General features: G+C 51.2%; 10 protein-coding genes across 10 annotated transcripts; 6 read left to right on the forward strand and 4 right to left on the reverse strand.

The window, feature by feature from the left end:
- Window positions 1–256: 256 nt before the first annotated feature.
- Window positions 257–3,253, forward strand: MGYG_03749 (hypothetical protein; the record flags this gene model as incomplete). The annotated part of the gene is made up of 4 exons (XM_003173526.1): window positions 257–409; window positions 464–880; window positions 955–1,617; window positions 1,694–3,253. 4 exons carry the CDS (start codon window positions 257–259, stop codon window positions 3,251–3,253), a joined length of 2,793 nt encoding a protein of 930 aa, XP_003173574.1.
- A 1,468-nt stretch (window positions 3,254–4,721) lies between these two features.
- MGYG_03750 (hypothetical protein) lies at window positions 4,722–6,769 on the forward strand (the record flags this gene model as incomplete). The annotated part of the gene is made up of 11 exons (XM_003173527.1): window positions 4,722–4,737; window positions 4,792–4,939; window positions 5,026–5,140; window positions 5,202–5,247; window positions 5,325–5,447; window positions 5,506–5,862; window positions 5,917–5,970; window positions 6,030–6,077; window positions 6,154–6,191; window positions 6,321–6,471; window positions 6,549–6,769. 11 exons carry the CDS (start codon window positions 4,722–4,724, stop codon window positions 6,767–6,769), a joined length of 1,317 nt encoding a protein of 438 aa, XP_003173575.1.
- Window positions 6,770–7,390: 621 nt separating this feature from the next.
- On the reverse strand, window positions 7,391–9,402 carry MGYG_03751 (hypothetical protein; the record flags this gene model as incomplete). Its single annotated transcript, XM_003173528.1, has 4 exons — window positions 7,391–7,514; window positions 7,580–8,281; window positions 8,356–9,281; window positions 9,400–9,402. The coding sequence occupies 4 exons, from the start codon at window positions 9,400–9,402 to the stop codon at window positions 7,391–7,393; spliced, it is 1,755 nt and encodes a 584-aa protein (XP_003173576.1).
- An 803-nt stretch (window positions 9,403–10,205) lies between these two features.
- On the forward strand, window positions 10,206–11,520 carry MGYG_03752 (DNA damage tolerance protein rad31; the record flags this gene model as incomplete). Its single annotated transcript, XM_003173529.1, has 4 exons — window positions 10,206–10,272; window positions 10,343–10,400; window positions 10,469–10,640; window positions 10,702–11,520. 4 exons carry the CDS (start codon window positions 10,206–10,208, stop codon window positions 11,518–11,520), a joined length of 1,116 nt encoding a protein of 371 aa, XP_003173577.1.
- A 607-nt stretch (window positions 11,521–12,127) lies between these two features.
- On the reverse strand, window positions 12,128–13,888 carry MGYG_03753 (integral membrane protein YTP1; the record flags this gene model as incomplete). Its single annotated transcript, XM_003173530.1, has 5 exons — window positions 12,128–12,450; window positions 12,514–12,643; window positions 12,705–13,547; window positions 13,616–13,693; window positions 13,775–13,888. 5 exons carry the CDS (start codon window positions 13,886–13,888, stop codon window positions 12,128–12,130), a joined length of 1,488 nt encoding a protein of 495 aa, XP_003173578.1.
- Window positions 13,889–14,593: 705 nt separating this feature from the next.
- MGYG_09026 (hypothetical protein) lies at window positions 14,594–15,085 on the forward strand (the record flags this gene model as incomplete). The annotated part of the gene is made up of 3 exons (XM_003173531.1): window positions 14,594–14,665; window positions 14,739–14,824; window positions 14,896–15,085. The coding sequence occupies 3 exons, from the start codon at window positions 14,594–14,596 to the stop codon at window positions 15,083–15,085; spliced, it is 348 nt and encodes a 115-aa protein (XP_003173579.1).
- A 241-nt stretch (window positions 15,086–15,326) lies between these two features.
- On the reverse strand, window positions 15,327–16,952 carry MGYG_03754 (hypothetical protein; the record flags this gene model as incomplete). The annotated part of the gene is made up of 1 exon (XM_003173532.1): window positions 15,327–16,952. The coding sequence occupies one exon, from the start codon at window positions 16,950–16,952 to the stop codon at window positions 15,327–15,329; it is 1,626 nt and encodes a 541-aa protein (XP_003173580.1).
- Window positions 16,953–17,898: 946 nt separating this feature from the next.
- On the forward strand, window positions 17,899–19,298 carry MGYG_03755 (dolichyl-phosphate beta-glucosyltransferase; the record flags this gene model as incomplete). The annotated part of the gene is made up of 3 exons (XM_003173533.1): window positions 17,899–18,015; window positions 18,079–18,876; window positions 18,948–19,298. 3 exons carry the CDS (start codon window positions 17,899–17,901, stop codon window positions 19,296–19,298), a joined length of 1,266 nt encoding a protein of 421 aa, XP_003173581.1.
- A 466-nt stretch (window positions 19,299–19,764) lies between these two features.
- On the reverse strand, window positions 19,765–21,252 carry MGYG_03756 (hypothetical protein; the record flags this gene model as incomplete). Its single annotated transcript, XM_003173534.1, has 4 exons — window positions 19,765–19,962; window positions 20,041–20,646; window positions 20,714–20,915; window positions 20,996–21,252. The coding sequence occupies 4 exons, from the start codon at window positions 21,250–21,252 to the stop codon at window positions 19,765–19,767; spliced, it is 1,263 nt and encodes a 420-aa protein (XP_003173582.1).
- A 1,699-nt stretch (window positions 21,253–22,951) lies between these two features.
- Window positions 22,952–24,112, forward strand: MGYG_03757 (hypothetical protein; the record flags this gene model as incomplete). The annotated part of the gene is made up of 1 exon (XM_003173535.1): window positions 22,952–24,112. One exon carries the CDS (start codon window positions 22,952–22,954, stop codon window positions 24,110–24,112), a length of 1,161 nt encoding a protein of 386 aa, XP_003173583.1.
- Window positions 24,113–24,501: the final 389 nt, after the last annotated feature.

Here is a 24,501-nt window from a genome sequence, read left to right on the forward strand (position 1 = left end):
GAGACATGCAAGGCTTTCCATGGGCCCATGACGTCGACGAGTGGTGAACGTCGTTTGTTTGGTTGATCTTACGCCGGAACCTCAGGCAGCTGAATTAACTGCTGTGGGAGTTAAATAGGTAGCTAGCGGACCGCCCTTGTTAATAAAGGGCTGCTTCTCTCTCGTCCCAGCTGCTGTTTCGTTTCGTTTCGTTTTGTTCTGTTTCTTCTCTTCAGCCTGCCTGAGGCTGTTGGTGTTGAAGCTGAGGTCGACAAAGATGACTTCGGTGACTGGCTCGTTGCCGTTGGTGGCCGCTGCTGCGGCTTCACCTACTTCTACACACAGAGCGTCGCCGCAGGGAGGCATCTTCGACGGGGCGAATCCGTCTCACTATGACCCCAAGCACCCTCTTACCCTCTTCATCATTCAGGTATTACCCCAAGTTCAAACCTGCGTATAGAAGACTGAAACTGACATGTTCTAGGCCGGCCTGATCATCATCTTCTGCCGACTGATACATATCCCTCTCTCGCGGATGCGCCAGCCACGAGTAATATCAGAAGTGCTGGGCGGCATCCTGCTTGGGCCGTCAGTGATGGGACGTATACCCGGGTTCCGCGAGGCCATCTTCCCGGATGAGTCTATCCCCAACCTCAACCTCGTGGCTAATCTGGGACTGGTGCTGTACCTGTTTATGATCGGTGTCGAGACCGACCTCAGATCGCTGATGAGTAACTGGAGAGTAGCCGCCAGCGTGTCAGCAGCGGGAATGGTGCTGCCGTTTGGTCTGGGTTGTGCCATCGCATACGGGTTGTACCATGAGTTTCGGCAGGAGCCTGGCCTGGCGCCCATCGGGTTTGGAACTTATTTGCTATTCATCGGTATTGCCATGGCTATTACGGTAAGCCTTCTACAACAGGGAAGCTTGAGGTGCAGCTAGCTGAAACACTGCTAACGATTATCAACTAATAACAGGCATTCCCGGTGCTATGTCGTATACTGACTGAGCTGGAACTGCTCAGCACCAGAGTCGGAGTCATCGTGCTCTCTGCTGGCGTGGGCAACGATGTAGTCGGCTGGATCCTGCTTGCGCTCTGTGTTGCCCTGGTCAACGCCAGCACTGGTCTGACAGCCCTATGGGTGTTACTGACCTGCGTCGGCTTCACCCTGGTTCTTGTGTTTGCCATCCGCCCCGTGTTTCTCTGGTATCTGCGACGGACCGGCAGTCTGCATGACGGACCCGACCAGTCGGTTGTCACCCTTACGCTGCTGTTGGTCCTTTCAGCCGCATTCTTTACCCAAATCATCGGTGTCCATGCCATCTTTGGCGGGTTCATGATCGGTCTTATATGTCCTCATGACGGAGGGTTTGCTATCAAGCTGACTGAGAAGATTGAGGATGTGATCGGTGCTCTTTTCCTGCCGTTGTACTTTGCCCTTTCGGGTTTGAATACCAATATTGGGCTGTTGGATTCGGGGACTGTATGGGGGTATGTCTTTGGAGTCATCTTTATTGCGCTTATTGCAAAAGTGACTGGTGGAATGGTTGCATCGAGGCTGAATGGTATGCTATGGCGAGAGAGCTTGACCATTGGTGTGCTCATGAGCTGTAAGGGTCTCGTCGAGCTCATCGTCCTGGTAAGTACTGACCTTGTTCGGACATATGGCTATATTGTGTTGGAGTTATACTAATTGTTATTGGTACTGGGTATAGAACATTGGACTGCAGGCAAAGATCCTGAGTCCGCGAACGTTCACCATCTTCGTGGTGATGGCGCTGGTGACGACTTTTGTGACTACTCCAGTGGTCTCGTACCTGTATCCTCCCTCGTACCAGATCAAAGTCGAGCGCTGGCGCCGTGGAGAGATCGACTGGGAGGGCAACGTGCTTGACTCTGAGCACGACCCGCACAGCGGCGCAGACAGCATTACCCGACAAAAGTCACAGGGCGCATCTGTCCGCAAGCTGATGATATACCTGAGGCTGGACAGCCTGCCAAGTCTGTTCACCTTTGTATCGTTGCTTGGAGCTGGAGACGGGCGGGACCCAGTCGCTTCTCGAACCCATCATGCTCACACCAGCGATAACGATAACGATGGCGAGGACGGTGAAGGGTCAGAAGACAGAGGAAGAACCGAGAATGCGAGACGAGCGAGCAGCAGGCCCATCGAGGTGCATGCACTGCGTCTGGTCGAGCTGACTGACCGAGACTCCAGTGTGATGAAGGTATCTGAGGTGCAGGACTCGAACTACAGCTTCAGCGACCCGATTCTCAACGCCTTCCGCACCTTTGGCCAGCTGTACAAGGTCGCCGTGTCGGGGGGTGTGGTCATCGCGCCCGAACATGCCTATGCAGAGACGCTGGTCAACAAAGCCCGCGACTGCGCCTCTGACCTGGTGCTGGTGCCCTGGAGCGAGACGGGAGGTATGAGCGAGAGACAGATCCCGCTGCTTGACGACAAGAGCGAGAAGTTCTCGACGGGCCCTCACAGCTCGTTCATCTTCAACATCCTGAAGAACTCGAGGAGCAACGTTGGTATCTTTATCAATAAGGGGTTCGGGGGCGCCGGACTGGCACGTCCCAAGCCGGGCCAGATATCAAGGACGTTCAGCGGGCACAACACCTACCGAACGAACGACCTGTCGCTGGCTCCATCTCCCGACAGCGGGCATCACATCTTCATGCCTTACTTTGGCGGTGCAGACGACCAGTTCGCACTTAGACTTGTCCTTCAACTAGCCAACAACTCCTCCATCACGGCCACCGTTGCATATATGAATGTTACTTTTAACAACGACAACGCATCAACGCAGCAACGGCAGGAAAGGGAAGCCGACGCGACCTTCTACCGGTCGATCCGCGACTCTGTGCTTCCCGAGCTGCGTCCTCGCGTGGTGTTCCAGACGGTCGACTGTGCATCTTCTTCCTCCGTCAATGCTCTGCTGGCCACCACCCGCGAGACTGCCGCCCACGACCTGTCCCAGTGCACCGGCAGCAGCAACGGCAGCCTAGTTATCGTCGGCCGCAACAGCCTGACAGCAAATACATCATCATCGGCAGCAGTTGTACCACCGCCACCCACTTCTTCTTCTCCTTCGTCACCACCACAAGCACAAGTTCCTCGGCCGTCTTCCTCCTCCGCCGCCTCTACTTCGGCGTCCCCAGAGTTTGGCCACGAGGCAAAGAAGGCGATCGGCGTCCTGGGCGAAGCCATGGCAGGCAAGGCCTACGACATCCAGGCCAGCGTCCTCATCGTCCAGGCCAGCCACTAACCATCTCTCTTCTTCCTCTTCTTCTCCCATCTCTGTGACACTCTAGCATTATATCTATTATATTATACGGAGCACAATACTATATATTAGCACGGCCACTTATGAACTGGACCATCCATGAAACTCAACTTATTAAACTCTTCGGCAAGATCGTAACCTATATCAACCTTACTATAACTAACTAATAATAAGATAGCCCTATATAGCTATAGCCAGTCCTCCGTAAGTCACTAAAACAAACACGCGGAGTAAAAGAGGGTCGACCCCCTTGCTGCATCGGCGAAATATCCCTGGCCGACTCTGTCCTCGTATTCTCCTTTAACTCCCTTATAAGTCTTTGCTTTGCCTGTCCAGCTTAAGCAAGTCATCTTCCGTCCGTCCGTCCGCCCTTGTCTGCGTCGTGTCTCTTTACTCCGACCTCTCTGCCGCCATCCTTGCTGCATCCATCCCATCCGTCTGTATACCTGGACATAAGTATATAAGTAACTATACCTGCCGGGTAGTTACTTAGTGACTTCAGACAGGCAGGCATCAAGCATCCGCCATGGCTTCTTCCTCCGTCCGCCTGCATGCAGCCTGCCGTCTCTTCTCTCCCTTCTCGTCGGACATCGCCATCTCGTCTCTTCTCATGTCACTGTAGCAAGCCGTAAGTGTCACTCTAACACACTAACTAGTCTCCACGCCCAAGCATCCCCAAGCATCCCCAAGCATCTCCCAAGTCCACAGGCACAACCAATGACAAGGAAGGCAAATAAAGTCTTCCAGAACATGTGGAGACGCAAGAGACGAACAAGACGAAGCCAGGACGAAGAAAAGATGGAGATGAAGTTTCTGGCCGGCGTTGAGGTTCGTCTTGTCTGGTCTGGTCGGGGTTGAAATCAGTTAGAAGCCGCAGTAAATGTACGTAAAGGAGGCTTCTTCTTCTTCTCGTCCTGTGTGACTGAGATGCGACGGAGTGACAGGACGGCCGCTGCTTCACTTCTGCACCACCAGCCTTTAAAAGGCCTCGTCTGCCTCTTTGTCTTTGTCCTCTCGCCTTCTTCTAGTCTATGTACCTCAGGTAACTAACTGACTATACGAGCTGAGTCTCTTTTTATCCGGGGCAAAGTCAAGTCAAGCGCCCAGCGAACTCTTCACTCCGGGGGACGCTCCGCTCTGTCGGCCAACGCAGCCAGCCTCCGGCGCATATAAAAAGACACACAGCCGACGAGATACAAAAGGACAAAGAGAGAAAAGACAGACGGACGGGAGAGAAAGAGGCGGGATAAGTACGTACAACTAAGATCACCTCGCCAGGGACTCCCTTGCGACCCTCCGCTGCGCTGCTTACTTATAACTCGCTGCTTGCTCTGGTCCCGCAGGCCGACGATCTCTCTCTTTCTTTCTTCTCTCTGCCCTCTTCGCCTTTTTCGCGACTCACACTCGACCTTCCAACCGACAGCTCCAGCTTCAGCTTCACATCGCCATCATGGGCGTCAAGTCAGGTCAGTCTCTCTGTCACTGTCACTGATAATCTACAGTCTACTAACTCCCACTAGAAGCAGATGTCTCTCCCGACCTCTCTATCGAGCAGGACAGCGAGCTCCCGCAGCTCAAGCACACGACGGAGCGCAAGCTCATGGCCAAGATAGATCTCTACATCCTGCCAATGCTAAGCATCCTCTACCTGCTCGCCTTCTTGGACAGGTAAACACCTTCTTCTTCTTCTGCTTTTACTTTCACCCGGCTATTTTGAATGCTCGGTTGGTATTCGCCGAGGCTGACGAGACTAGAGTCAACATCGGCAACGCAGTCATCTTCGGCCTAAAGAAGGACTTGGGCATCACCTCGGGTACTGAGTACAACACGGCCCTGACCATCTTCTTTATTCCCTACGTCCTGTTCGAGGTAAGATTCATCATAATAACAAGAGAAATAAAGTGAAGAGACGCTGACTGTCGCGTGGTAGATTCCGTCGAACTTGCTGCTCAAGAAGTTCAAGCCTCATGTCTGGCGTGCGTTTCGGCCCCTTAACCCTATTATCCATTACTACCCGGTTGGTTAGATGGTCGGTTGGCTAACAGGCATATAGTCTCCGTTTGCATGTTTGCATTCGGTCTCATTACTTGTCTCCAGGGCATCGTGACCAACTATGCCGGCATTCTCGCGACTCGCTTCTTCCTCGGCCTTGCTGAGACCGGCATGTTCCCCGGATGTAAGTCCGCCCACACATTTAGTTATCCTTTGTTTATATGTATAATCTAACTTGATAGGCTTCTACTTGATGGGCATGTGGTACAAGCGATCTGAAGCCCAGAAGCGATTCTCTTTCTTCTTCAGCTCTACCACCCTGGCCGGCGCCTTTGGAGGCCTGCTCGCCAGTGGTATCGGCAAGATGGGCGGCCTGCGCGGCTACAATGGCTGGAGATGGCTGTTCATTCTCGAGGGTGTCTTCACTTGCGTCGTCGCTGTCGTCTGGTTCTTCCTCATCCCCGATTTCCCAGAAGACGTCAAGTGGTTGACTGAGGAGGAGCGTGAGTTCATCAAGGCCAAGCTGGCAAAGGACGTGGGCAAGGCCGGTGTCGATTCCAAAGTCACCTTCAAGGACGTCGTCTCTATCGTTACTGATCGTGAGTTATACCATTTTTCCCTCCTTACTTTGTAGTTAACTAACTTTGATACAGCCAAGGTCCTCGTCGGTGGATTCATGTATCTCGGCATGATTGTTCCTGCATACAGTACGCTACTCTACCTTACCACTTCTTACCACTGCTACGTAACTAACTAACAATTCTAGGCTATGCATACTTCGCTCCCACCATCATCAAGAACTACGGTTACGGACGTGAGTCTAGACCCATACCAACATCTTACCCCTGAAAGACCGTTAGAAAAGAAGACCCGACTAACTCTCACCCCAGCAATTGAAACACAACTCTATTCCATCCCCCCATGGGCCGTAGCATTCGTCTTCGCCATGATGATGGCCTACGTCTCAGACCGCATATCTCACCGCGTCTCCTTTGCTACCTTACCCATCGCCCTGGCCATCACCGGTTTCTCAATGCTACTCACCATCCACGTTTAGGAAAACAGAAACATCCAATACGGCGCCCTCTTCCTCATCACATGCGGCACTTACAGCGCCATGCCAATCATCATATGCTGGTACGCCATGAACCTGTCCGGCCATAAGCGCCGAGCCATTGGAACCGGCTGGCAGATCGGATTCGGAAACAGTAAGCTCACACCAACTCCAACTACAAATATACAAATACATATAACTAACGTGTTTCTTCAGTTGGCGGAATCATAGCGACGTACAGCTTCCTTGAGAAAGACGCACCGATGTTCAAGCCAGGCCACAGCATATCAATCGGCTTCCTGTGCTTGGCCGTCGTCTCATGCGTAGCGTACCTCTTCCTCATCCTAAACCGTAACAAGAAGAAAGACGCCCAGGGCGCTCCAACCCAGTCTCTGGACCAGGAAGACGGCGACCTAGGCGACCTCAGCCCTAACTACAGATACCAGATCTAGATACCTCTACCTCTACCTCTAGCTAAACAATACCACGTAATAGATGGATGGAAATGGAAAAAAAAGAAGAACTTTGAAACAGATGCTAAAAGGAGGATCATGGACCGGATAGTTATGTCATGTCTTGTTATGTTACGTTAATGGATGGATGGATCTTCTTTCTTCTACTTCTACTTCTACTTACTTGCTAATTATCATGATTTGATCCATTCAAGAGCAGCGATGAGCTTGTTTATTTAAATGGTTTGCGTTTACCTAGCTAGTTACACGATAATCCATTCCTATTATCCATTCGTCTAGTCATTATCTACATTCATATTAGGAGAAAAGGGGGGACTTTCGTGATTGATTCCATTTCTAGACGTCTTGCGCCGAGATGAGTGCATGTGTGTGGATGGTATGTATGTACGGATGTATGTCTGCATGTATGTGCGTCGCTAACGTTAGAACAAAGGGTGATAAAACAGAGAGTACGGCATGAATGAGACACGACGCTCGAGCCCAAAAGGACGCAGGTAGCCCATGATCGTTTGGTAGAAAGAAGCTAAAGAAAAATAGGAGATGGTCATCATGTCGAGCAGACGATAGGATAGGATAGGTAGATGGGTGAGATGGGATGGACTATCTCGGTTCCTGGGCAGGGAAGAAGCGAGGTCCAGCGAAGCCATGCGCAATGATACTCTCGATGTCCATGCGTCCCGGGTTGAACGGAGCCCACATCTTGATGAGAATATACCGTGCAGATCTGTATCACGTTAGAATGAAGAATAAAGAGTAAAAAAGGGAAGGAAAGAAGAAGAGAAGACGTACACTGGAGGATTGAATCTGATCTGTACAGCGGCTCTCTCATGTTCGATCGAGAACCTAGCAACAGGCTGCATGGTCTCGGACTCCTGGCTGTGCAGCGCCTCAGCAGCCGGCCGAGCAAATACGGTCGTTGGCGAGAGTGCTCGGTGCCGATGCGATGGTCTGGCCTGCATGTACGGGACCCGAACACCGAGTGCCTCGAGCAGCTGGCGTTGTCGGGTATCTAGGTTTTGTGCCAGTGCCTCGGCTACCCCAGATATGCCGTCGCTGCTCTCACTGTCACTGCCGTCGTGGTTCGGGGAACTGTCGCGCGAATTGGACGGTTCGGGGTCCGAGATGGTGAGTTGGTCGCGGGCTGCGTCGTGCTGGGTGGATTCATCTTCGGACTTGTCTTCTGGGTCGTCGACAATGCCGAATTGAGAGTCGGGCAGTAGTAGTTGCTGTTGGTGCAGTTGTTGCTGCTGCTGGCCGGCGCGGGATCGGAGCATGCGGGAGCGAAGGATTGAGGCTGAAGTTTCCGGTCGTCTGCTGTTCCCCATTGGTGCCACGGCTGCTGTTGCTGCTGCGAAGGGGGATAGCTGTTCGTTTCGACGACGAGGGCGGCGGGACGGGAACCCGGGCATGGAGTCGGCGGAACAGCTGGCTACCGAGCGAAGGAAGCGTGGATCGGAGTCCATCGAGATACTGACTGTTCCTTCTCGGACGCTGCAGTTATATCATGTTAGTAAACTGAACATAAACATGTATGTATATATATAAGAAAGTTCTTAAAGACATACTTCATCTCGTCGTGGCATCCGCTCTTGGGAGTCTTGATGATCAGCTTCTTCAAGGAGAAAGGTATTTCGCCACGGTGCCGGAGGACGATGTTGCAGAAACCGCCTTGTGCCCTGTAGACGACACCGTCGTTGACCAGGATATGGTCAGGCGAGTTGTTGCCCCGTCTATCAGGCTCGGAGCTGCCTCCCTTGCAGCTGTGGACTTCCATCTCCAGCGGCACCGGGGTGACCTGACCATAGTGGCTATAGCTGAACCCCTTGGTGGTGTCTCTGCTGTCGTCGGCATCGATCTTCCGCCGCTTCGACTGGCGGTGGTCTGACATGGAGTCTGTGGGTGGGGATCGGGCAGGTGGCCGTTCAGGCTGCCGTGACGTCGTCTCTGCGGCTCCTATGCTGGCGATTGCCTGTCGGAACTGACGCTCTGCACGCTGCAGGGAGGCCAAAGAGGCTAGAGACTCCTGTCGCTGCTGTGGAGGACGGGGCGGTGGCGGCGGTGGAGGTGGTGGCTGTAGCTGCTGCTGTAGCTGTAGCTGCTGTTGCTGTAGTAGGTGCTGTTGCTGTAGTAGCTGCTGCTGCTGCTGCTGAGGTGCCATTCTGGCTTGTCTCCGGGCTTCCCTCTGCGAAATAACGTGTCTCTGCAGGGTCTGGCTCAGCGTAGGCAGCGGCTCCAACGAACTGTTACTGTTACTGGTGCTGTTACTGGTACTGATGCTGTTGCTGTTGCTTATGGCCTGGGGATTGACGGTCGAGTCTGCGGTGTTGTACTCCTGCAGCGAGCGGTCCAGGGCATGCAGGAAGAAACTCCGGTCTTCGTCCATCTCGGAGATGATGTCCCTCAGCTGTCGGATTCTCGCGGCGATGGTCTGAAAGTTGGAAACGTCGTGCGACGAGTCTCGGTCAAAGGACGGCGGCGGCGGGTTGTTCGACTGTTATTCCTCTGTCAGTATGGGCTGTGGACAGACAGACACGGCGTAGAAAAGAACAGGTTGACCACTTTTCGCGGGCAGGAAAACCGGGTGAGCACGCAGAGGGGACGACTCTCACCATGGCTAAGGATTAGAGAGATAAGACAATCAACCCTGGACGCTGCCTTGCCGCCTGGAGCAGTGCGAGGGCGAGTGCGGGTGCGAGTTGTGTGTGTTTGTGTCCGGCGGGTTATACACGCACTAATCTCCTTCCCTCTTGTTCCGTTCCGCAGTCACTTTCTCACTCTCGGAGCAGACGCGGGAACCGAAGGACGAGCTTCACCGCAACGGCTTTGGCTGCTCCAAGAAAGCCAAGCCTCGCTCCTCTTCTGTCTCTGTCTGCCTGTATCTGCCTATGTCCTATTATGTCTATTATTCCGTAAAAGAAGCAGAAGAAGAAGAAGCAAAAGGGAAGAAACTCTAAGCAGAGAAGAAGAAGAAAAAAAAGGCGGTTGTTGTTGTTGACCTTAAAAAGTTCGACTTCATCGACAAAAAGAAAGAAAAAGACGACGAAAAGCGACGCAAAAGAGCGACCGAAGGTTTTGTCCCGTTTCGGCGATGGAGAAACTCGGGCCAAGGAAGGGGCTAGCACTAAAGGGGACTAGCGTGGGGAAGGTTAAAAAGGGCGCACGGTTCAAGGGGGAGGGACCCGCTTCTGCCACGTGATGGATGAGATAAGCAGGACATGACATAAGCAAAGCTTCTTTTTTCTTCTTTTCTTCTTTTCTTCTTCTTCTTTCCTTTTGGCTTTGCCCAAGGTTGCCTGCTTCACTCTCAGCGTTCACGACTGCTTCTACTTTTACTGCTGCTGCTGCTGCTGCTGGATGAGCTCTCCTGACTGGCGGAGTTGGAGTGCTTGCTGCGGCGGGCCGGTGCTGTTCCAAGATGACGAGTGAGGGCACAATTGCGACCATGGCGACCAATGGAGACGGGATAAGTGCAGGCAAGTCTTGTTTGTCTTGCGGGTGGCTGACAGCTCAAATACCTCCTCCGTACAGTCTGGCCTAACACTGTGTGACTAGACGAGATCGCGCTCTACGATAGACAGATCCGGCTGTGGGGTGTAAAGGCGCAAGAAAGGTAAAGCAACAGCGAGGGAGCTGACCCAAATACTCAGATATCATGCTAATACGCGTTGTATCCATCAGAATCCGCAATGCCAACATCCTGCTGGTTACTCTCAAGGGCCTAGGGAACGAGATAGCCAAGAACCTCGTCCTCGCTGGGATAGGCACGCTGACCATTGTCGACGGCGGGATCGTGCGTGAAGAAGACCTGGGGGCCCAATTCCTGATCACGGAAGAAAACATCGGCCAGAGTGTATGCACAACTCCCCTCCCGAACACCGGAAAGACATCCAAGACTAACGCTGTCCCTATAGAGAGCTGAAGCCGTCGCTCCGCATATACGCCAGCTGAACCCCAGAGTCAAGCTGATCGTAGACCACGCCAACATCAGAACGCAGCCGCCTGCCTACTACGAACAATTCGATCTTGTCATCGCGACAGACCTGGACTTTGACTTGTTTTCCACCATCAATGCCGCCTGCCGAATTGCGAACCGCCCTTCCTACGCAGCCGGTGTTCACGGCTTCTACGGCTTCATATTCGCCGACCTGATAAGCCACACCTTTGTCATCGAGCGAGAAAAGTCCAATGTGCCCCCCCAGACAAACGAGACTCCCACTCGCACCGTGCTAGGCGTCACTACAAAAGTCGAAAATGACAAGACGATCGAGATGGTCACCAAGCGAGAGACATACAGCCCCTTACTACTAGCTAACTCCTCCCCCCTGCCGGAGGAATTCACCCGCCTACCACGCAAACGAAAACAAGTGACACCTCTACTCACCTGTCTCCGTGCCCTATGGGACTTCGAACGCCAGCACGGTGTCCCCCCCTCCTTCTCCCGTCAGGATCTAGAAAACTACACTCGTCTAGCGAACGAACGCCATCTGGAGCTCCAGCTTGACCCTTCAACCCTCACAGCCTCGTTCCTGCGATCGTTCCTGCAAAACGTCGGCAGCGAAATTAACCCCGTTGTTGCGTTTTTGGGTGGCAGTCTAGCTCAGGATGCTATCAATGTGCTCAGCCAGAGAGAGCAGCCGCTTCAGAACTTTCTTATTTTCGACTCGGAGAGGAGCGTTGCACCCGTCTATTCGCTTCATCCGTTCTTCCCTGATACCACCAATGGTCTTTAGATTCCTTTTTCTTGCGCTTCCATCTTTTGGGGGGATTTGGGGGTTTCAAACGGACCGGGGTAATGGGTTAGTTTCTTTATTTATGGGCGGCTTGAGGGTCTTCTTTCTTCTTTTCTCTTCTCTTATTCTACTTTTATTTACTTAGGTCTCCCATTCATGCTTAGATTTAAGCCTTAGTTGGTTGGCGTGTAAGGTGGTATTAACCCTTAGCACTGCCCAGAACCATAGGACGAATTTATATCCTTTTAAGCATGGACGAACTTCTACGGTTAATCAAGTAATCAAATCAGAAATACCTTCCCATTAATATTCTCCTAACTAAACTCCCAAACCCTTATCCTTTACTTGATGACCTAGTGAAACGACAGATAATAAAGACAAGAAGAGGGGGAAAGGTCAGATAAAAACAAATAAATACAAGAAAGTTAGGAATGTTGGAAGAAATCTGGCTTGCTCCTGGGTCTGCTCGTGATGACCGGGAAGTATGGAAAGAAAGGGGGGGCTGTTTCCGAGAAATTTGTCCCCACCAAGATGGATAAGGCTTTGGCTTATTTCATGAGCTTGAGCGGAAAGTGAAGCGCTAATGGATGGAAATGTGAAAGATAGCTTAGAGCTTGACGGCTCCGTTGGCTGGAGCGTCTTCCTCACCACGGTCCTTATCAGCAGCGCCGATAAGGCCTTCGAGCTCGAATTCTTGTGCATCGCGGATGTTACGTTCTTGGGCAGCAGCACTCATACCGCCGTTCATTCCACCGTTCATTCCGCTGTGCATGTCTGCATTTGGGGATGCTCCGTCAAGCCCAAAGTTGGCCGTCGGGGCTCTGGCATGGTGCGGGTACCGGCCGGGCATATGGCTAGGGCGATGTCGGGTGTACACTGCAGACTCGGGCCAAGTATGAACTGCATAAATGTGGAGAAGTACATTCACGACTATTGGCAACGGTTAGTTAGTCTTAAAGCACCGATTTACTAGAGTATTATTAGAAAACTTACAGAGGAAGAGGAGACAGGCCAAACTGTAGAGGATAAGGAGGTATGAGACATGGCCAACTCCAGCATCGTGTAGAAGCTGCATCTGTTCTTCTGTGGCTCCCATGAAGATGAAGCCAGAGGCAAAAAGGAGCTAAAATGTCATTAGTTAGTTATATTGACCTTAAAAGTACTCATCGAGAAGAAAAACTTACGTATGGAGTGAGATACTGGAAGCTGTTTGGGTCAGTGCCATCTGGGCTAAGCGTGCTGCGGTCCTTGAGGACGAAGGAGATCTCAATAATTCTTGCTGCACCAGCGGCCATCAGAGTGTATCCGAATACAGAGTGGACCATGGTGCTGAGCATCAAATGCTGTGCATGGGAGGACATGGCATATCCGGTGAGCAGAATGACCACTGCTGGGAAAAGATTCCGCTTTGGACGTCCGTTTCGTTTTCTGCTCAACCACATTCCTAGAAGACCGGCACACCACCAAATGATACCCATGGTGGTGTGTTGCATATCACTATGACTCCATTCGGATCCCCAGCGGTGCTCAGTGAAGGTATTAACAAGACCCCAGGCAGTAATGACAGCCGAGTCAAAGAATTCCTGGCTTCGTCCAGTCTGGCGTAACCAGAACTGCCCAACAAGCAGTAGAATGGTAAGGATGATGCCGTATGCGATGAAAGCGCTTCCCATGATAAAATGTGCAAGACACTGACCAAGATGGTCTTCTCGGCAGAATCCAAGAGCCGTAATCCCACCGAAAACCATCTGGATCCAGCTCACAAGTGGCATAACTTTTCCAACGACTCCGTGCGTGACAACCACATATTTGCGAATTCGGCCATGGAATCCCTTCTCAATGTGAAGTTTGAGGTATACGCCCAAAATGACCTGGACAACAAGCATGAGCATAAGGGAATTGGCGAATGAGGCATGGATGTTCGGAGCAAATTGGCGACCCTTGTGAAGATGGCCAAGAAAGTACGCGAGAATAGCCACCGCGGTACCGACGACTTGAACGGGAACATGGTATCGAGACCGGACGATCTGGATATATCAAATAAATGTCAGAGAAGTCCAAAAACGCGTGTATAGGGTGGTCCGATGGCACTTACGCCCAGAACCATGCCGGTTGGAAAGATGATGCCAAACGCCAGAGTCATCAGCAGGATGTGAATCCATAGCGTAGTATCCTATTAACCAGACGACAAGATCAGTAACCATACTCTCGAATACGTCCATTCAAGTCGCGATCCCCAGAAGATATCACGTACCAGAGGTTCTCCCGAGATCACTTTTCCGTCTGGGAGCTTGTGATGATCTCCATGAGCCATCACCATAGGGCTGAGGGCTAGGCCCAAGGCCACTGATCCCACCAGCTTGTTCATCCTTTCCCAGCTAAGTTATAGCCAAAGGCAGGGGTTGCTATAATGTCAGATAAAGGTGGCAGTCACAGAATAAAGTAGAAACAGGCCTGGTTCTGTTGTAGTGATGTGAAGGACAAAATATGTGCAGAGATCGGGGTTTGCTATATAAAAGGATGGAAATATATATAAAGAGAAAAGCAGTGTGACGCCGAGCAATTATAGACTATAGAGCCATTGCCAGTGTCCTCAAGAAGTGCGTCCTAGGCCTACCAGACAGCAGAGACAGCCCAGAGCATCCTGTCGCAGATGGAGTGCAGAGGAGTTTGATACAAAATGATGATACTGCTCTCGTTTTCTTAATAGCAGCGAGTTCCGTTACAGTCCCCTACCTGCTTATGTCATCCATTCTTATCTCCGGCCCATGCAAAAAACCGCATGGGCAAAATTCTCCTGAACCTTCGACCAAACAACATCCAGACATTTACAACCTAGAGCAAGTAGACAGCAGCACTTCAACAAGGACGTTTATTGCTACTTAGACAGCCATAGCTCTCGTGGCCTCTCCCATTGTCTGAATATACCCTTCTATATCTCCTGCAAACAGCCCTGAGCGAGATTAACAAAGACCTCTGTAGTTCTAAAGCTTGAGATCCAGACGAAAAGAATACCCCATATACCCGCCCCATACCCCAGATACCCCGGGTAATTCAAGTACCTCCAGCAGCGATGACTGTATCTATCACAGTAGATACTGCTCCAGGGGATATACCCCCAACGCCTCAGCAGGCGAAAAAGATTGTGCGTGGCCCGTGTTCTATATGCAGTTAGAGACAGGATGTCATACTGATCAATTCTCGATTCCGGTACAAAGGAAGCCTTGGAGGCAACGATACCAAGGCTTCGTGAGCAAGTCAAAAATACCGAGCTAGCCATAAAGAAAGCAAGGGAGAGGCTCAAGTACTTCCCCTTGTATATTTCTCTCTTTAGCACCCTGCAAGATCTAACGGTTGGGTTTTGAATCACTATAGTGAGTTAGCCAAGGAGGGGCATGGTGGGCCCCCAGACGCCAGCGGTATTGTCAAGGAGCATATCCGGCTTCTTCACGACTATAATGAAATCAAAGATGTTGGGCAAGGGTTGATCGGACTCATTGCTCAAAGCCGTGGAGTGCGACACGTCGAGGTACAGACTGAGTTCGGAATAGCTACCGCAGATTAGCCAGGTTGCTCGGTGGGTGACGCCGTGTGGCATGTATACTAGTAAAACTATATCTATATCTATCAAAGTGAAGGTCAAGGACCAGCTTTCATTCCATCCTGAATCGTTCACAAAGGAGACTCATATAAATCAAAAACTGCATAGGTGAATCAAGCAAGACATAGGAAAAAGACAGGGGGTAAATACGTATAGATCAGACATGTCAATAAAACAAACGGAAAGAAAAGATATCATTTAACAATTATCCTCCAACAAGAGAAATACATTCGTCAACCGCGGCTTCAAGATCGACAATGCGGTTCTTTAGGTATCGATTCTCCTCTCTTAGAATACTCGTGACGGTTGAAGCGTCTGACGAGCCATTGGCACGGCAATCGGGGCATTTCAGTCTAGAAGACGTCAAAGCGTTGAAGGACGAACCGAAGGTGGATGATGATATGCCTTTAAGAACCCTTCCGTAGGCGCTTTCGCGTTGTGGAGCTGCCGGCTGGGTAGCTTTGGGGGTACTTGGACTTGATGCAGGTGCGGATGTAGGCCCAGGTGCAGCCGGGCTTGGTTGTAGAGTAGTCGTTGTAGACGGGCTTGACACCGAGACCGTGGAGAACCTGGTGTTGACTGATGCACCATCGTCATTTTCCCTGGAAAACACACTTTCCGCAACACTCTCGTCCCCAGAGTCAAAACCGGAATCACTGGTAACCGTGACGCCACTGGATTGCTTTGAATGGCTACCCTTAGAATCCCGAGTTGGCGTAGCAGCATCTTCTGGTTGTTTCTGCTGTTGTTGCTGCTGCTTAGCCTTCATTTCGTCCTGGTACTTTTGTCTTTCGGCCTTGAGTTCCTCCGTCAGAGCTTTCAGAGCTTTGTCCTGTTCGACCACCCTAGCCGCCATTCCGTCAAGCTGAGACTTGATATTTTTGATCCGAGATTGAGAATCCTCGAGCTCATCTGCTTGTGTATTTTTCTCTGCTACTGCTCCATGTAATGCAAAAGTTCGTAGCTTGTAAGCTTCTTGGAATTCGCGTAAGACATTTTCGGCGTTGGTTCGAAAGGCATGAAGGGCTTCTTCAGGGGGGAGGTCGGCAAAAGAAGGGTGAGATAGAATAGATTTTATGTCGAGATTTAATAGCTTATCATCGGCAGGTTCTGGAAACGAGTCCTTTTGAGCTTGCTGGGATTTTGATGTGAAGAAAGAGAAAGGGTTTCCTGAAGCGACCTGCCTCAGCGCCGCGACGTTCATATTTCTGGCCAGCTTGGTGGGTGACGGGGACGAGTTGCGACTTGATGGCTCGAGGGAAGGTGAGGCGTCTTGCATCATGTCATCGCTAGCTCCCTTATCCGAACGTGGGGAGGAAATAAGACCCAATCGCATAGGTGAAGATTCCCCTTGGAACAGTCCAGAGAACAGTCGGCTTGAGCGGTTGGATTTAGGCTCGTTGGTTTTCTCCGTTGAGACGCCCAGATCCACGTCCTCAAGCTTGGACGGGTCCGTGTCAGAAGAGTGGCTGGTCGTCCTTACTCCATCTATAGGGAACGATGGCCCATTCGTAAGACCCGGAAGGTCGGTTTTGGAACGACGGTGCGAGGCCGCAATACCTTGGGAAGAGCTGTGAGGTCGGTCCTCGTGAGGCCGTAGCCGCGACGATTTTGTTGGTGAGCTGGGCAGAGACCGACCCCCTTCTGCAGAGTATGTGGCAGCGCGAACTGAAGCAGTCCATGTTGCCTCCTGTTGACCTCTCGATAGCTGGTTGTTGTTCGTCCTTGATTCGTCAAAAATCCTGTTTAAGCGTTGCTGCAGTCGGTCTGGCGACGGGTGTCTCGACTGCTCAGGCGTCCTCTCGCCAACCTGCTTTTTCCACGTATCCATACTTTCACAAAGCTGCCCGATAGCGGTTCATATCGATATTCTCATAAGTCGAATAGTTTTTTTTGAGTATTTTGAGTAAGTACGGAGTACCAGCCCATATATAGGACAGGGCTTTTCTTTCTTGCTCATGCGAAAGCTTGCAGGGCCGCCCAGAGGAGAAAGAGGACACACCGACGCCGGAAAATAGTCGGCTTCCAAAAAGCAAATCTGGCTGAGACGTGCGATGACGAATTTCACTTGCTGGGCTGCCCCATGGTGGAGCCGAATGGCCTTTATCGATAAAACATAGCGCGTTGCCCTGGTAATGAAGGACCGCGTTCTGCACCAAGGTTGTTCGTGACGAGGTCTCGCCATCAAGCAGCCATCACGCCACGAAAGTCAACGCGGCCGAGGCGTTAGAGTGGTGTCTTTGTGTTGTTGTGATAAGGACGCAGATTAGCTAGTGGCTGTGTGCAGTGCCCGTGAGTTGCATGCTTCCAGCCATGACGGTTGCCACAGCATCGCGTGGACCATCATTTAGTCGAAGTAAGCTTGTAACAAAACAACAAAAGTACGCGGCCCTCTATGTTGTGGCAGCTGTTTCCACACCGTCTGGGAGTACCCGGGAGTCGTGGATGGCAGTGAAATGCACGATGGACATTGTAAACAAAGGAGGATCGAGGTGCTCCTCAGCAAAGAAGTGGAGCAGCGCGGCTAATCCGCGGGAACTGGCGCTTATTAGTTAACCAACCCAGCGAGCTTAAGTTCGACTTGCAAGTCGTCTCCATCAACAGGACAGAGTGGCAGGTCCCGCCGACATTTATCCGCACCCACGGCCTGATACGCCGTTTTTTATTCTGGCTACTCTGTAACATCGCTCGATGGTGATCTGCTCTTATCTTCAATTTCCTTTTTTCCTCCCCAGTTCTGGTCAATTGGCCAGGACCGCAGCCACCAGCCCACCGCCATGATGACGCTCGGTCTGGGGCCGCTTTGCGCGGAGTGCATGAGCATCATCAAGGATATTCCTCTTACGCTGCTATTTGGGCTATTGCTCTCTTGTTTTATGGGACTTTTTAGCCTGGTGAGTTCTTGCTTGTTCCGTCAGCTATAGCCACGTTGTACCTAATCAAAGGAATTCCATCAGGCCTACCTCCTCCTTTTGATCCTAGCACCTGCTCCACGAGCTCCATTCCCTGAAGAGAAGAAATACAAAGCAATTTTGGAAGATGGTACTCTTGCTAAGGACCAGCAACTACCTTGCTGGCATGACAAGATCAACCTGGACACGTACAAACAGTCGGACTTCGAGGAACCCACCTTATTCATGTCCGTCGTGATACCAGCGTACAATGAGGAAAAGCGACTCCCTGGGATGCTGGAAGAGACAGTTAGCTATCTAGAGCGCGCGTACGGGACGCCGAAGCTATCAGGCCAAGCGGATACAACAATTGCTACCGGTTTACAGGATGGCGATCTAGGAGAGACGCGACTTCGACGCAATGCAAACGGCAATGCAAAATCTGGCGCAGGCAAAGACTCTACCACACCGTTGAAAGGCTGGGAGATATTGATTGTCTCTGATGGCTCGACCGACAGCACCGTGGAGACGGCATTGGCCTTTGCCAAGGACCACCAGCTTTCTGCTCATCCAAAGGGGCATGCAGGGCCATGGACCCCTAAACTAAAAGAGGGAGTTAAGATACCAGCCGGGAGTATACGAGTTATTGAGTTGACTCAGAACAGGGGTAAGGGAGGCGCAGTGATCCACGGTATGAGACATGTTCGAGGACAATATGCCATATTCGCCGATGCCGACGGAGCCAGCAATTTCAATGACTTGGGTAGATTAGTGGAAGCCTGTGAAAGGGCGGAAGACACCAACGGACGTGTAGTTGCCGTTGGGTCGAGAGCACATCTTGTAGGAAGTGATGTGGTTGTCAAGGTAAGTCAGCAGAGAATCATTTTGGTTTCATTACATACACAGTTATATAACATCAGCTAACAACCCTTAAGCGCTCCAAACTACGGAACTTTCTGATGCACTCTTTCCATCTAGCGCTCCGCCTTCTTACGCCACCGGCCACAGCTAGAATCAATGACACTCAGTGCGGCTTTAAGCTCTTTTCCCGTGCAAGTCTGCCATATATTATACCCTACATGCATTCGGAAGGCTGGATCTTTGACGTTGAAATGCTCATGTTAGCTGAATTTGCCAACATCCCTGTTGCCGAGGTACCTATTGGATGGAAAGAGGTATCAGGTAGCAAGCTAAGCGTTGTTTGGGATAGTCTGGGCATGGCTTATGGGCTGGCTATACTTCGGGCTGCGTGGGGCTTTGGCGTTTATACGCGAGCTGGAAGTTGAGCTCATCCTTTCATTCACATATATACATCTTAGACTGTACATCATTTACATTTAAACTACTTTGTTTGTGGGAAAATATATACCATTGCTGGTTTAGTAGAAGATGAGTCGGAATTGCGGAAAGATGTTTGAAAAAGAAGATGGCGAAGTTTCGCTCTAGTGTATATACCCATAATCCCAACCAATAGATACCGTATCTGTCCAAGATATCCAATCCCGTCCACGCATTTCCCAATCAATCAATCAATAACTAAATAAGGGGGGTCATTCCTCCGAAAGACCCAGGGTAGCCTAATATATACCTGAAATCCAACCATAAACATCCAACGAATAAAACAGGAACATAGAGCAGAAGTACGCCGACTGCATTGCTCTGGGTATATACAAGCCGATGTAAAAACAACATCATCAAAATCATGCCTACCGTCCAAAAGGCCGTGAGATGAGATTATATACTCGTTTGAGGTCAAACCAATTGTAGAGTAAGTGGGGGTTGTGTCGGAATGAAGAGATATATGAGGATATGGCAGATGATGAGACAGCAGCGTAGACAGCGACCTTGGCGGGCAGCCAGGGGGAGAACAAGGGAAGCAGCGTAAGTTAAGACGTTGCTTGGTTTATGCGGTTGTGCGAATGAGTAGACACGGTTTATTGTTGCAGGTACCTATGGGGCATTTCGTTAGTAAATACAAAAGAAAGGCCAATAGCAAGTAAGAATTGAGAAGCGGGCGAATAGACTTACCCAGGTGACAAGTAAGGAGCAGAAGAAGAGGAGCGCAAACTTCGAGTAGGCCCATGCAGCACTCTGTCGTTCCCATGAGGCCTTGCGCATGCGATGGTGAACACCGGCTGAGCCACGTCTTTCGGGAAGGTTGTGGCTGCTCTCCGCTGCATGTTCGATGTCTATCACGTCGTGTACTCCTTGAAGTTCAGGGCCATGAGTGGTATGTCTAGGTGTACCTGGAGGGAAGTAGGCCGGTTCAAGGTCATCTCCCAAATGATCCGGTCGAAGTTCGGGTTCTGGCCAGCTTTCTAGATAATATGTTTGCTGCTGTTGTTTATTTTGCTGGTCTGTATGTTTACTATTTTGTTGGGTATACTGCTGGTGATCAGGGCTGGTATCACGCTCGACGTAGCTGGAAACCTCCGTCACACCAGCAGTGGTCGAGTCAGCTCCCGACAAGGTAAGACTGATGTTGCGCAGACGTTTGATGTCTCTGCGACTGGCAAGAATGAACCTGGCACTGTATATGTATATGCCGAGAGTGATCAAGATTATAGTCCAGATCGGCCCGTAAACGCCGCCGATTCGGAGAACCGACCACTCAGGCCTAATCCAACACCAAAGCTAGAAATAAATCGGGCCATTAGCATTGCGCGAGTGTTACGGGCGATGATCTCGAGGTATTACTTACTGTTGCGTCACCGTAAACCTTCCCTTTATCCTCGCTCTTGATGAAGAGGAAGGCAAAAGCCGGTATGAAGGGAAGCACGTAGCATATGATAATGTACTTCCACTCCAGCTTCCGTAACTCTGCGGTGCTATATCGATGGAACAGAGTCAAGTAAACATTGCATGCCATGCAAAACGCCCAGAAAGCATCAGCGACATGGAACCTTTTCTCTCATAAAAAACTAATTAGTATCCATCATGGCCATTTTTTTTTGTTCGCAGCAGAAGCGACAGGGAGACACACCATTGAATGAAGGTGGCCTGCCACTGACAGAGGGAGCTGTCCTCGCCCGCAACGATGCCAGATCTCGAGGTTGCTGTGGCGCAGATGCCGAGTATGTTCCCCCAGGTTGCGAAGAAGATGAGGCGGTTAACGGGCGTCCTGAAGCGGCGGCTGGCGATGAAGGTGAAGACGACGAAGAGGCAGCCGGCGAGGGAGATAGTCGAGCTCACCCGCTCAGTGATGTGCAGGGCCTGCAGTTGTCTCTCGGTGAAGGGCATCGGTCGTCGCTCATGGTCATCTAGTCAAGCGAAGTCAAGCCCAGAGAAGGTTGAAGTTGAAGTTGAAGATGAAGATGAAGATGAAGGTGTTGTCTTCCAGCGCCCAGACAAGGCTATCTCTATGGCTGTATCTGTCTCTGTGTCTTGTATCTGTGTCTGTCTCTGCCTGTCTCTCTCTATATAGGGTGGGAAGGGCAAGGCGAGAGTTACCTCTCAGCCGTGCGGGTATCCTGCGCCTGCTTGCGTCTGGTCCTACATATATATATAAAGCTAGCTAACTCGACGCCATCCCGTCCGCCAGCCGCTGCCGTCTCTTCTCCTGCTTCTTCCTCCTTTCTCCTCCGCCCGCGCCTTCGCTCTCGTCTCATCCTCGTCTCATCTTTTTCCATGTGCCCGAACGAGGCTCCGTCACGTGTGTGACTCTCACGGCATCAAGTTTTGTGTCCCTGTTTATACGGGAAGTTGCAGACTTGCATATGTGAGATTGAATTCGCCAGCCGAAGCGAAAACGAAGCCTTCAGCGAAAAAGAAAGGAGCAAAGTAAAAAAAGGGAATAAGAAGCAAAGAGATCCCATTGTGGTCGAATGGCTGGATATCAAATAGCTCGATCCGCTGTGGCGTGTCTTGTTGATCGGCTTGGTGATGCATGTCACCTATCATCGTTATTGGGCCAAAAGCAGGTCTCTGAGAAGTCACATCTTCCTCTCTTCCTGAGGCTGGCAGGGGTACCATTCTGATAGTCACGCAGCGGCAGAGGTACAATATGTATATAGCTTACTACCGAGCAGAATGCACCCCTGTCAGGGTCAGCAGCGTTTTCGGGGAGAAGGAGCCGTCGCCATCGCCATCGTGGATCTATCTGCACTATCGATGCAGGGTGAAACTAGACTATCTGCATCTTCTCAGAGCATCCCTTTTTTGGTCTGGCCCTTCTTCGTCTTCGTCTCTATCACTTCATCATCATCATCTTCTCTGTCTCTTCATCGACTTTCTCTCCTGTTTGCCCCCTTTTGGACAGGGCAAGAGTTGCCGAGGCTAGAGTCGCGTGATCTCGGTCGGAACAACAAACTTCCGCTTATCTCTCTTCCCGCGGCCTTCGAGGGCCTTTTACTAAGATGCCTGATTTCCGGTCTTTTGTTGGCTGTTGATGATGATAGTGCTATTTAGTTTGCATTTGAAGAAGCAGATGGCAGGGTCTCGTTGACCGGAAGACGGAGACGGCAATATACTTCTGTTGAGGGCTACATGCTGCCGATGACTTTTGACCTGAGGGACTGTGCCGTCAGCTTGGTCAGTGGGCGCCGGAGTCAGCCATCTTGCGCGCCTAATCCTTTGATCACCACCTCTATCTGCGACTGCGGCGTCGACGACATCCGACGTTACGCCCTGGAAGGACTATCAGGAAGCCACCGCGCCTGTCAGGACTGGATGGGCTGATAGTTTATATTCACTAGCTGATGCTTGATCTCACTCAACATCTTCCAACGCCTACACTGCACCTGATGCTGTTTCTGCGCCGTTAGAAATCAACGCCGTTAGCCGTTTACTAGCCAGTTAAGAGAGACACACACAAAAACACAACAGAAAAGAGAGAGAAGAGACGGTGAAGGAAATAACCTATAAGAAATACGATATTCGACGTTCCCCGACCAGTCTGTATAATTCTCCGCCTTGAGGTGGTGGTCCAGGTCACCTACCCATGAACCTAGCCCCGGCGGACCAGGCTCCTATACGATACCATCCCCTCCCACCGCTATCGCTACCGCTACCACTACCGGACGACAGGAGCGGTCTACAAGCCTACATTGAACAATCACGAGCGGCCCTACAGAGCCAGCGTGCTAGCTTCGAATGTGAGCGCGCTGCGTTTGGCGAGGAACGTAAGTTGTGGAGTCAGGAGCGGGAAATACTCAAGTCGAGAATAGCGAATCTTGAAAAACATATCAACTGCACCCATGAGGACATGGCTACCGCAGTGCCTGTAAACCAGGCTGGCAACCCGTCTTCCGCTAGCTTAAGAGTCTGGGAAGGCTCGAGGCCGACAGGGAGGCCGACAAGGAGGTTTTTTGACGGGACGTCAGCAGCGGGACTCCTTGCTCCAGCACCAGCACCAGCAGCGTATGATTCGTCTTTTCTCCAGGTAGATGATCACCTCGCTTCTGGTAGATCGCCATCTCTAGATGAGGCGCTCTCCCCCAGATCCCAGCCGGTTGACCGAGCACACCATGTTGCCATCCCTGTGGAGTTGGTAGACAGTAGCTTAGACGGCATCACTCTCAAATCGACTGGCCTGCCACCCAATGTTGCCGCAAAGCTAACTTCTCCTCCTCTCGCAACTTCAAACATCCCCTCTCCGCCACAGCTAGGCACCGCCCTCACCGCCGCCGCCGCCGCAGACGCTAACGAATCGCGGGACCATTACCACACTCACGATGGGTGTGATGCTTCAACCCTTCAGACCGCTCCGCCAGAGGTCGGCACTACTGCTGAACCCACTGTCCAAGCGCCAGCGGAGCGGCCCCGACTTACGACTCATACGACAGACGAACAACCTAAATTCACCCCAGACGCGGACTCACCTGACCACAACTACACAGAAGTCGAAATCGATGACGACCCAGAGCTGACTGGCCCGCTCATGCTCCGGAATGACGAAGAGCAGGATTTAGACTTCCTCGAAGCGCTTGACAAGAAACTTCTCATGGAGGCCAAGAGAGTGGTATCAGCCAGCCCTACATTATCTGACATCGATGCCCTGTCTGACGTAGCAAATCCTCAGTCGGAACCCGAGCCAGAGATCCGGTTCAAGAAGACTACCAACTTCGGTACAGCATTTGGCTCAACGCAGCGTATGGCTTGAATCTCGCGTTTCAGCGTACCTTAGTCTTCCCGTGCGTTTTTCTTGACTACAACGCTTGCTTGATCTGGTTCGATTCCCTTTTTTCCTTTTTCCTTTCCCCCTTTTTCTTTTCCCATTAAGTTAAGTCAACTCACTACTCAATTGGATAATTGCATATGTTGATCATGTCCCGTGTTGAATGAGCGAGCAACAGACATTCCTACATATTTCCACATAACTAACCTCCTCTTCTTCCTCTTCTACCCTCATCCGTATCATCTTTCGCCCTCTTCTCTTCTATTCATTTATTCGATCCCAGTTCTTACAGCGTCTTGTATGCAGCATTTGGAGTTAGCTTTTTGGTACCAGGGAGGAACGGGCGGGCACAAATTATCATCAAGGGCAGGGAT

This window comes from Nannizzia gypsea, genomic scaffold (assembly GCF_000150975.2).
Source record: "Nannizzia gypsea CBS 118893 supercont1.3 genomic scaffold, whole genome shotgun sequence".
NCBI classification, from domain to species: Eukaryota; Fungi; Ascomycota; class Eurotiomycetes; order Onygenales; family Arthrodermataceae; genus Nannizzia; species Nannizzia gypsea.